Source organism: Salmo trutta, unplaced genomic scaffold (genome assembly GCF_901001165.1).
Source record: "Salmo trutta unplaced genomic scaffold, fSalTru1.1, whole genome shotgun sequence".
Classification (NCBI taxonomy): Eukaryota; Metazoa; Chordata; class Actinopteri; order Salmoniformes; family Salmonidae; genus Salmo; species Salmo trutta.
Window position 1 is genome coordinate 48,897 of NW_021822340.1, and position 11,104 is coordinate 60,000.

The 11,104-nt window shown below is 44.0% G+C and overlaps 1 protein-coding gene across 1 annotated transcript in view; it reads left to right on the forward strand.

Moving 5' to 3' along the window:
* The first annotated feature begins 807 nt into the window (after positions 1–807).
* LOC115181890 (uncharacterized) overlaps positions 808–11,104 on the forward strand; it is a 10,616-nt gene continuing 319 nt past the window's right edge. The window contains exons 1-6 of the mRNA XM_029743577.1: positions 808–1,383; positions 3,901–3,972; positions 5,746–5,865; positions 6,221–6,274; positions 6,414–6,497; positions 10,486–11,104. The exon at positions 10,486–11,104 is cut by the window's right edge and continues 319 nt beyond it. Of these exons, the coding sequence (XP_029599437.1) occupies positions 1,183–1,383; positions 3,901–3,972; positions 5,746–5,865; positions 6,221–6,274; positions 6,414–6,497; positions 10,486–10,584 (630 nt within the window). The 5' untranslated portion in view covers positions 808–1,182 and the 3' untranslated portion in view covers positions 10,585–11,104. The remainder of the gene's footprint in view (positions 1,384–3,900; positions 3,973–5,745; positions 5,866–6,220; positions 6,275–6,413; positions 6,498–10,485) is intronic.

Genomic DNA, 11,104 nt, shown 5'->3' on the forward strand with positions numbered 1-11,104 from the left:
GCCACTAACACCACTGTCTCTGTCTCTGAGGCTGAACAGGCCACCAACATCACTGTCTCTGTCTCTGAGGCTGAACAGGCCACCAACACCACTGTCTCTGTCTCTGAGGCTGAACAGGCCGAGCAGGCCACCAACATCTAAACACCGCCCGAGTTAGATCTAATCGTTCTCCTCACCACAATATCCGCAATCAATTATCAATCAATCAATATCTGGCCATGATATTTCACTCAGGTGTTTGCATTGTAAACAGTTATGGGTGTGTGCTGATTGTGCAACTATTTTCTTGTTTCATTACAACTATTTGCTGAAGAAAAGCACGTTACTTGTGGTTTCATCACCAAATAGAATCTAGGACGCCGTATTCAAAGCAAACACCTTCAAATGTCATGACCTGGTTAAATCCTCCTCAAGTCCACACCTTTCACTTGTTTCATGTTGTAACTGTAACCCTGATACGTGAAGACATGGTAAACATACATATACTATCTGTTATGATGTGCAATGTAATTCTTTAGTGTTGTCCTGCACTGTATAGAGTACAGCTTCTCAGGACCAGGAGACCAGAGGGATCCACAGGAATTAATAAAGGATAGAAATCTGCCCACCTCAGGTTTCAAGGGACAGCACTGACCAACAAGGACTCTGTCGTCAGGTTGCACATTCCAGAGAACAGAATGACAACATGCAGGGAGGGAGGGAGGGAGGGAGGGAGGGAGGGAGGGAGGGAGGGAGGGAGGGAAGGAAGGAAGGAGGGTGTGTGCACGTTTAGATATGTGTGTGTGTGTGTAATGTTACATCATCAGGAGGAGCTCTGGCAGCATATAAAGGTTAGTGACTGTAGAGAGGAATGCCAGAGTCTTCACCTGCACAGAACAGAACAGACGTGACTGACTCACCTGCTGAGAGGAGGAAGAAGGGAATCATTTGCTCAGTCAGTCTTTCAAATCAGTCAGTTAGTAGAGTAGGAAACTCAGTGAGTCGATTGTACATCAGAGATTCAGAGATTCAGATCCTGTATGTACTGTAGGTCAGATATTTGGCAGGTCATTTGAATCAGGTGATTCAAACAGAGATTGAACGAACCAGGTGACCAGGTGATTCAGACAGAGACAAGGTGAGCAGTTGATCCAGTTGAAGCAGGTACCAGTTGAAGCAGGTACCAGGTGAACCAGTATAAGTATGTCCAGTTTGTCCAGTGTGGTCCAGTTCTCTCTGCTGCTGGTCCTCCTTCTGGCTGTTACGGGTCAGGACTGTGCTACTGCCCGGGTCCAGAGGGAGGCCCGGTCCTGGGCCAGGTCAGGCTGTGTGAAGGACGGTGTCTCTCATTGTGTGGACCTGGCCAAACTGCAGGAGCTGATCCAGGAAGTCCAGAAAGACTTCGTAAGTACCGACCAACTGTAATTACAAATACTGTCTTCATTAGTACACTGCTGTATATCTCTCTCTATATATATACACTGTCTTCATCAGTAGACTACTGTATATCTCTATATACTGTATATACTGTCTTCATTAGTAGACTGCTGTATATCTCTCTATATATACTGTCTTCATCAGTAGACTACTGTATATCTCTCTATACTGTATATACTGTCTTCATCAGTAGACTACTGTATATCTCTCTATATATACTGTCTTCATCAGTAGACTACTGTATATCTCTCTATACTGTATATACTGTCTTCATCAGTAGACTACTGTCTATATATATATATATATATATACACTGTCTTCATCAGTAGACTACTGTATATCTCTCTATATATACTGTATTCATCAGTAGACTACTGTATATCTCTCTATACTGTATATACTGTCTTCATCAGTAGACTACTGTATATCTCTCTATACTGTATATACTGTATTCATCAGTAGACTACTGTATATCTCTCTATATATACTGTCTTCATCAGTAGACTACTGTCTATATATATATATACACTGTCTTCATCAGTAGACTACTGTATATCTCTCTATATATACTGTATTCATCAGTAGACTACTGTATATCTCTCTATATATACTGTCTTCATCAGTAGACTACTGTCTATATATATATATATACACTGTCTTCATCAGTAGACTACTTGTATATCTCTCTATATATACTGTATTCATCAGTAGACTACTGCATATCTCTCTATACTGTATATACTGTCTTCATCAGTAGACTACCGTATATCTCTCTATATACAGTTGAAGTCGGAAGTTTACAATTACAACATTTTCCGTCAAGACAGAATTGCTAAAGGAAGCAGAATTGCAATCTAGTGTAGAGATAACCTGCAGAGTTCTGTCATACCATCCAGGTCTATGCCCAAACAGTTAGAGCTTCTATTTTTAAAGATCCATCTTTCCAGAAAATAAGCCTCCTTCACTCATGCTGCCAAACATACCCTCATAAATCTGACTATCCTACCGATCCTTGACTTTGGTGATGTAATTTTCAAAATAGTCTCCAACACTCTACTTAACAAATTGGATTCAGTCTATCACAGTGCCATCCGTTTTGTCACCAAAGCCCCATATACTACCCACCACTGTGACCGGTATGCTCTCGTTGGTCTTTGCTAGGTAAAGGTCCGCCTTATCTCAGCTCACTGGTCACCATAGCAACACCCACCCGTAGCACGCGCTCCAGCAGGTATATCTCACTGGTCATCCCCAAAGCCAACACTCCCTTTGGCCACCTTTCCTTCCAGTTCTCTGCTGCCAATGACTGGAACGAATTGCAAAAATCACTGAAGCTGAAGTCTTATATCTCCCTCTCTAACTTTAAGCGTCAGCTGTCAGAACAGCTTACCGATCGCTGCGCTGTACACAGCCCATCTGTAAATAGCCCATCCAACCAACTACCTACCTCATCCCCATATTTGTTTTTCTGCTCTTTTGCACACCAGTATTTCTACTTGCACATCCTCAACTGCACATCTATCACTCCAGTGTAATTTGCTAAATTGTAATTACTTCGCCACTATTGGCCTATTTATTGCCTTACCTCCTTACTTCATTTGCACACACTGTATATAGATTTTTCTATTGTGTTATTGACTGTACGTTTGTTTATTCCATGTGTAACTCTGTGTTGTTTGTGTCACACTGCTTTGCTTTATCTTGGCCAGGTCGCAGTTGTAAATGAGAACTTGTTCTCAACTGGCCTACCTGGTTAAATAAAGGTGAAATAAACATTAAATAAACAGTATCACACCATAGTTATTACACTGCACTGACAGAAACAGTGTAGTAGGAACACTGTAATGTAAACTGTTACCCAGTGTAACCACATGGTTATAAACATTAAATAAACAGTATCACACCATAGTTATTACACTGCACTGACAGAAACAGTGTAGTAGGAACACTGTAATGTAAACTGTTACCCAGTGTAACCACATGGTTATAAACATTAAATAAACAGTATCACACCATAGTTATTACACTGCACTGACAGAAACAGTGTAGTAGGAACACTGTAATGTAAACTGTTGCCCAGTGTAACCACATACGTTTGAAAATGCTCTTGGTCACTTGATGTCTAAATGTTAAACCTGGAGGAATAATGTGATTACCGTATAACTGGAAATACACGTGTGTATAACAGCAACACAACTTTACTGAAGCGTTGTACGGCAACATGTGGAATGTGTCAGGATCAGGGTCAGATGTCGCAGTCCTCCACAATGGATCCTGCCGTCCTGACACCATTCAGTGTGTCCCTGTGGCTTGTGATGCACTTCAATGTATTGAAATATCATCTATGGACAGGGCTTGGAACTTGAGTTTTGAGTGGTAAAATCATGGGTACGCTAACCAGAGATAGATTCTATTTTGATGGGTCATGTGTGAATGAGACTGTATAGAGGATTGACATACTGTACCTGTCGTTTCCTTCACTAGACAAACACGTCTCATGATGGCAGGATCCTGTTAAAGACAGTCACCTTTGACAAGATCAAGAAGCACAAGAAGGTAAGACTGACACAGAAAAGGACAGGCCACCCCTCAGAGCCTGGTTCCTCTCTAGGTTTATAATCTCTATCTGGTACAGCCAGAAGAGGACAGGCCACCCCTCAGAGCCTGGTTCCTCTCTAGGTTTCTAATCTCTACCTGGTACAGCCAGAAGAGGACAGGCCACCCCTCAGAGCCTGGTTCCTCTCTAGGTTTATAATCTCTACCTGGTACAGCCAGAAGAGGACAGGCCACCCCTCAGAGCCTGGTTCCACTCTAGGTTTATAATCTCTACCTGGTACAACCAGAAGAAGACAGGCCTCCCCTCAGAGCCTGGTTCCTCTCTAGGTTTCTAATCTCTACCTGGTACAGCCAGAAGAGGACAGGCCTCCCCTCAGAGCCTGGTTCCTCTCTAGGTTTATAATCTCTACCTGGTACAGCCAGAAGAGGACAGGCCTCCCCTCAGAGCCTGGTTCCTCTCTAGGTTTATAATCTCTACCTGGTACAGCCAGAAGAGGACAGGCCTCCCCTCAGAGCCTGGTTCTTCTCTAGGTTTCTAATCTCTACCTGGTACAGCCAGAAGAAGACAGGCCTCCCCTCAGAGCCTGGTTCTTCTCTAGGTTTCTAATCTCTACCTGGTACAGCCAGAAGAGGACAGGCCTCCCCTCAGAGCCTGGTTCCTCTCTAGGTTTATAATCTCTACCTGGTACAGCCAGAAGAGGACAGGCCTCCCCTCAGAGCCTGGTTCCTCTCTAGGTTGATAATCTCTATCTGGTACAGCCAGAAGAGGACAGGCCTCCCCTCAGAGCCTGGTTCCTCTCTAGGTTGATAATCTCTATCTGGTACAGCCAGAAGAGGACAGGCCTCCCCTCAGAGCCTGGTTCCTCTCTAGGTTTATAATCTCTATCTGGTACAGCCAGAAGAGGACAGGCCTCCCCTCAGAGCCTGGTTCCTCTCTAGGTTTCTAATCTCTACCTGGTACAGCCAGAAGAGGACAGGCCACCCCTCAGAGCCTGGTTCCTCTCTAGGTTTCTAATCTCTATCTGGTACAGCCAGAAGAGGACAGGCCTCCCCTCAGAGCCTGGTTCCTCTCTAGGTTTATAATCTCTACCTGGTACAGCCAGAAGAGGACAGGCCTCCCCTCAGAGCCTGGTTCCTCTCTAGGTTGATAATCTCTATCTGGTACAGCCAGAAGAGGACAGGCCTCCCCTCAGAGCCTGGTTCCTCTCTAGGTTGATAATCTCTATCTGGTACAGCCAGAAGAGGACAGGCCTCCCCTCAGAGCCTGGTTCCTCTCTAGGTTTATAATCTCTATCTGGTACAGCCAGAAGAGGACAGGCCTCCCCTCAGAGCCTGGTTCCTCTCTAGGTTTCTAATCTCTACCTGGTACAGCCAGAAGAGGACAGGCCACCCCTCAGAGCCTGGTTCCTCTCTAGGTTTCTAATCTCTATCTGGTACAGCCAGAAGAGGACAGGCCACCCCTCAGAGCCCGGTTGTTCTCTAGGTTCCTGACTTGTAGGGAGTTTTGCCACTGTGCTTTTGCCTCTGCATAGCTTGCTCTTTGGGGTTTTAGACTGGGTTTCTGTAAAGCACTTTGACATCGGCTGATGTGAAAAGGGCTTTAAAAAATACATTTGATTGATTGATTTATTGGTGCAAGCTCTGGGATCATGCATGAGTCTGAGACGAATGAGTGCAATGAAGAAGTTCCATCAACACCATGTCCATCGTGCTCGACCTCGGCAGCACATTTACTAACACAATGTCCATTCTCCTGTTCTCTCCCATGTCCAGTACCACGGATGTGTCCTGCTCAAAATCCTGGACTTTTATCGGGAAGTTCTCCAGAGACAAGACAGAAATTATCTTGACCTTGGGGGCCTGCTGGATGAAGTGAAGAAATGCGTTCACCCAGTAAGTGTCTCGAACATTATAACTGCCTCCCAAATGGCACCCTATTCCCTAAATAGGGCACTACTTTTGAGCAGGGTCCATAGGGCTCTGGTTAAAAGTAGTGCACTATATATGAAATAGGGTGCCATTTTTGGGACACTTCCTATGTGAATGCATGAACCATCTCTCTGTGAAGGTAGAGACTCAAACACAGACTTCTTGTGTTTCAGTGATTATGTTACACTGTACTGAAAACCCAGCTAATGTCTGTAGAAGACTCACACTAATCTGTCAAAGCAATTTGTGACAACAGCTGACAAAGTACAAGCTTTTTAAATAGATATGATTGTTTGATTGGCTGATTGATTGATTGCAGAAAAAGATCTGTGAAAAGCTGTACCAGGAAGCTGCTGGGAAGCCAGTGAATGAGGTAAACACAGGACTGCGCTGACAATCAAACACAAAGCACATAAACATACACAACTGCAATAAACAACCACACGGGACACGTCAGCATGAGGTAATGAACGACAACCTAATCTTTCTAACTCATTGTGTTTATTTTCCAGTCTAAGATAGAGGAAGATTTGGAGCTGCTGTCGAAGGATGCAGCCATTCTGCAACTGCAGAGACTGAAGGCAGCCAGTAAAAAGGTGGGGTTTCCACGTTACCTCTTAATCCATAGTGATCACACATCAATAACACTCAAGACAGGTTACAGAACATCACTGTGTGTTACAGCTAGACTGTGCAAGCATGTGTCATTGACTGGCCTTAATAGCTTGTTTATAGGTTCCTCAAATCAATTCATTTTTTTTTTAGAAAGCCCTTTTTTTTTTACATCAGAAGTACTGTTGCCACAAAGGGCTCTATAGTTACCCAGCCTAAACCCAAAGAGCTCTATAGTTACCCAGCCTAAACCCAAAGAGCTCTATAGTTACCCAGCCTAAACCCAAAGAGCTCTATAGTTACCCAGCCTAAACCTAAAGAGCTCTATAGTTACCCAGCCTAAACCCAAAGAGCTCTATAGTTACCCAGCCTAAACCCAAAGAGCTCTATAGTTACCCAGCCTAAACCCAAAGAGCTCTATAGTTACCCAGCCTAAACCCAAAGAGCTCTATAGTTACCCAGCCTAAACCTAAAGAGCTCTATAGTTACCCAGCCTAAACCCAAAGAGCTCTATAGTTACCCAGCCTAAACCCAAAGAGCTCTATAGTTACCCAGCCTTAACCTAAAGAGCTCTATAGTTACCCAGCCTAAACCTAAAGAGCTCTATAGTTACCCAGCCTTAACCCAAAGAGCTCTATAGTTACCCAGCCTAAACCCAAAGAGCTCTATAGTTACCCAGCCTAAACCCAAAGAGCTCTATAGTTACCCAGCCTAAACCCAAAGAGCTCTATAGTTACCCAGCCTAAACCCAAAGAGCTGTATAGTTACCCAGCCTAAACCCAAAGAGCTCTATAGTTACCCAGCCTAAACCTAAAGAGCTCTATAGTTACCCAGCCTAAACCTAAAGAGCTCTATAGTTACCCAGCCTAAACCTAAAGAGCTCTATAGTTACCCAGCCTAAACCCAAAGAGCTCTATAGTTACCCAGCCTAAACCTAAAGAGCTCTATAGTTACCCAGCCTAAACCTAAAGAGCTCTATAGTTACCCAGCCTAAACCCAAAGAGCTCTATAGTTACCCAGCCTAAACCCAAAGAGCTCTATAGTTACCCAGCCTAAACCTAAAGAGCTCTATAGTTACCCAGCCTAAACCCAAAGAGCTCTATAGTTACCCAGCCTAAACCCAAAGAGCTCTATAGTTACCCAGCCTAAACCCAAAGAGCTCTATAGTTACCCAGCCTAAACCCAAAGAGCTCTATAGTTACCCAGCCTAAACCCAAAGAGCTCTATAGTTACCCAGCCTAAACCCAAAGAGCTCTATAGTTACCCAGCCTAAACCTAAAGAGCTCTATAGTTACCCAGCCTAAACCCAAAGAGCTCTATAGTTACCCAGCCTAAACCCAAAGAGCTCTATAGTTACCCAGCCTAAACCCAAAGAGCTCTATAGTTACCCAGCCTAAACCCAAAGAGCTCTATAGTTACCCAGCCTAAACCTAAAGAGCTCTATAGTTACCCAGCCTAAACCCAAAGAGCTCTATAGTTACCCAGCCTAAACCCAAAGAGCTCTATAGTTACCCAGCCTAAACCCAAAGAGCTCTATAGTTACCCAGCCTAAACCCAAAGAGCTGTATAGTTACCCAGCCTAAACCCAAAGAACTCTATAGTTACCCAGCCTATAGTTACCCAGCCTAAACCTAAAGAGCTCTATAGTTACCCAGCCTAAACCTAAAGAGCTCTATAGTTACCCAGCCTAAACCTAAAGAGCTCTATAGTTACCCAGCCTAAACCCAAAGAGCTCTATAGTTACCCAGCCTAAACCTAAAGAGCTCTATAGTTACCCAGCCTAAACCTAAAGAGCTCTATAGTTACCCAGCCTAAACCCAAAGAGCTCTATAGTTACCCAGCCTAAACCCAAAGAGCTCTATAGTTACCCAGCCTAAACCCAAAGAGCTCTATAGTTACCCAGCCTAAACCTAAAGAGCTCTATAGTTACCCAGCCTAAACCCAAAGAGCTCTATAGTTACCCAGCCTAAACCCAAAGAGCTCTATAGTTACCCAGCCTAAACCCAAAGGGCTCTATAGTTACCCAGCCTAAACCCAAAGAGCTCTATAGTTACCCAGCCTAAACCCAAAGAGCTCTATAGTTACCCAGCCTAAACCCAAAGAGCTCTATAGTTACCCAGCCTAAACCCAAAGAGCTCTATAGTTACCCAGCCTAAACCTAATGAGCTCTATAGTTACCCAGCCTAAACCTAAAGAGCTCTATAGTTACCCAGCCTAAACCTAAAGAGCTCTATAGTTACCCAGCCTAAACCCAAAGAGCTCTATAGTTACCCAGCCTAAACCCAAAGAGCTCTATAGTTACCCAGCCTAAACCCAAAGAGCTCTACAGTTACCCAGCCTAAACCCAAAGAGCTCTATAGTTACCCAGCCTAAACCCAAAGAGCTCTATAGTTACCCAGCCTAAACCCAAAGAGCTCTATAGTTACCCAGCCTAAACCCAAAGAGCTCTATAGTTACCCAGCCTAAACCCAAAGAGCTGTATAGTTACCCAGCCTAAACCCAAAGAGCTCTATAGTTACCCAGCCTAAACCCAAAGAGCTCTATAGTTACCCAGCCTAAACCCAAAGAGCTCTATAGTTACCCAGCCTAAACCCAAAGAGCTGTATAGTTACCCAGCCTAAACCCAAAGAGCTCTATAGTTACCCAGCCTAAACCTAAAGAGCTCTATAGTTACCCAGCCTAAACCTAAAGAGCTCTATAGTTACCCAGCCTAAACCTAAAGAGCTCTATAGTTACCCAGCCTAAACCCAAAGAGCTCTATAGTTACCCAGCCTAAACCCAAAGAGCTCTATAGTTACCCAGCCTAAACCCAAAGAGCTCTATAGTTACCCAGCCTAAACCCAAAGAGCTCTACAGTTACCCAGCCTAAACCCAAAGAGCTCTATAGTTACCCAGCCTAAACCCAAAGAGCTCTATAGTTACCCAGCCTAAACCCAAAGAGCTCTATAGTTACCCAGCCTAAACCCAAAGAGCTCTATAGTTACCCAGCCTAAACCCAAAGAGCTGTATAGTTACCCAGCCTAAACCCAAAGAGCTCTATAGTTACCCAGCCTAAACCTAAAGAGCTCTATAGTTACCCAGCCTAAACCTAAAGAGCTCTATAGTTACCCAGCCTAAACCTAAAGAGCTCTATAGTTACCCAGCCTAAACCCAAAGAGCTCTATAGTTACCCAGCCTAAACCTAAAGAGCTCTATAGTTACCCAGCCTAAACCTAAAGAGCTCTATAGTTACCCAGCCTAAACCTAAAGAGCTCTATAGTTACCCAGCCTAAACCCAAAGAGCTCTATAGTTACCCAGCCTAAACCCAAAGAGCTGTATAGTTACCCAGCCTAAACCCAAAGAGCTCTATAGTTACCCAGCCTAAACCTAAAGAGCTCTATAGTTACCCAGCCTAAACCCAAAGAGCTCTATAGTTACCCAGTCTAAACCCAAAGAGCTCTATAGTTACCCAGCCTAAACCCAAAGAGCTCTATAGTTACCCAGCCTAAACCCAAAGAGCTCTATAGTTACCCAGCCTAAACCCAAAGAGCTCTATAGTTACCCAGCCTAAACCCAAAGAGCTCTATAGTTACCCAGCCTAAACCCAAAGAGCTCTATAGTTACCCAGCCTAAACCCAAAGAGCTCTATAGTTACCCAGCCTAAACCTAAAGAGCTCTACAGTTACCCAGCCTAAACCTAAAGAGCTCTATAGTTACCCAGCCTAAACCTAAAGAGCTCTATAGTTACCCAGCCTAAACCCAAAGAGCTCTATAGTTACCCAGCCTAAACCTAAAAGAGCTCTATAGTTACCCAGCCTAAACCCAAAGAGCTCTATAGTTACCCAGCCTAAACCCAAAGAGCTCTATAGTTACCCAGCCTAAACCTAAAAGAGCTCTATAGTTACCCAGCCTAAACCTAAAAGAGCAAGCGAAGCAGAAGCCCAGACAGGTTCCTCCAGCTAACACCATCTCGTCCCTCTATGGTTGTGCAGGTGGTTGAGCTGTCCGAGAGGGCGACTCTGGACAAGGCCATGGGAGAGCTACCGGTTCTGGAGGACTACATCAAGGGGAGGGGCCTCCGCAGGAGCTGAGGAAGTAATCAGACCGCCAGTAACTACATACACACAGACATGCGTTACCGTGACTACATATACACAGCCCTGCGTTACTGTGACTACATTTACCGTCTTGATGTCACATTTACTGGCTTTACCCTCTTTAGCTGTCTTTGCTTGTAGCCATATTCCCTTAGACATGTTCTGGCATGTTCCATGTTGTTTGTGTATTTCTTCATCTACTTTGGATTACTGTCAACAATTTGATTGACTTAGAATTTTGAACTTGTCCAATATTCAATTGGGGAGAATATTTGTGTCCTCTGTTACTGGTACTACATGTTCTGTTTTTGCTAGTACTACATGTTCTGTTTTTGCTAGTACTACATGTTCTGTTACTACTAGTACTACATGTTATATTACTGCTAGTACTACATGTTCTGTTACTGCTAGTACTACATGTTCTGTTACTGCTAGTACTACATGTTCTGTTACTGCTAGTACTACATGTTCTGTTACTGCTAGTACTACATGTTCTGTTACTACTAGTACTACA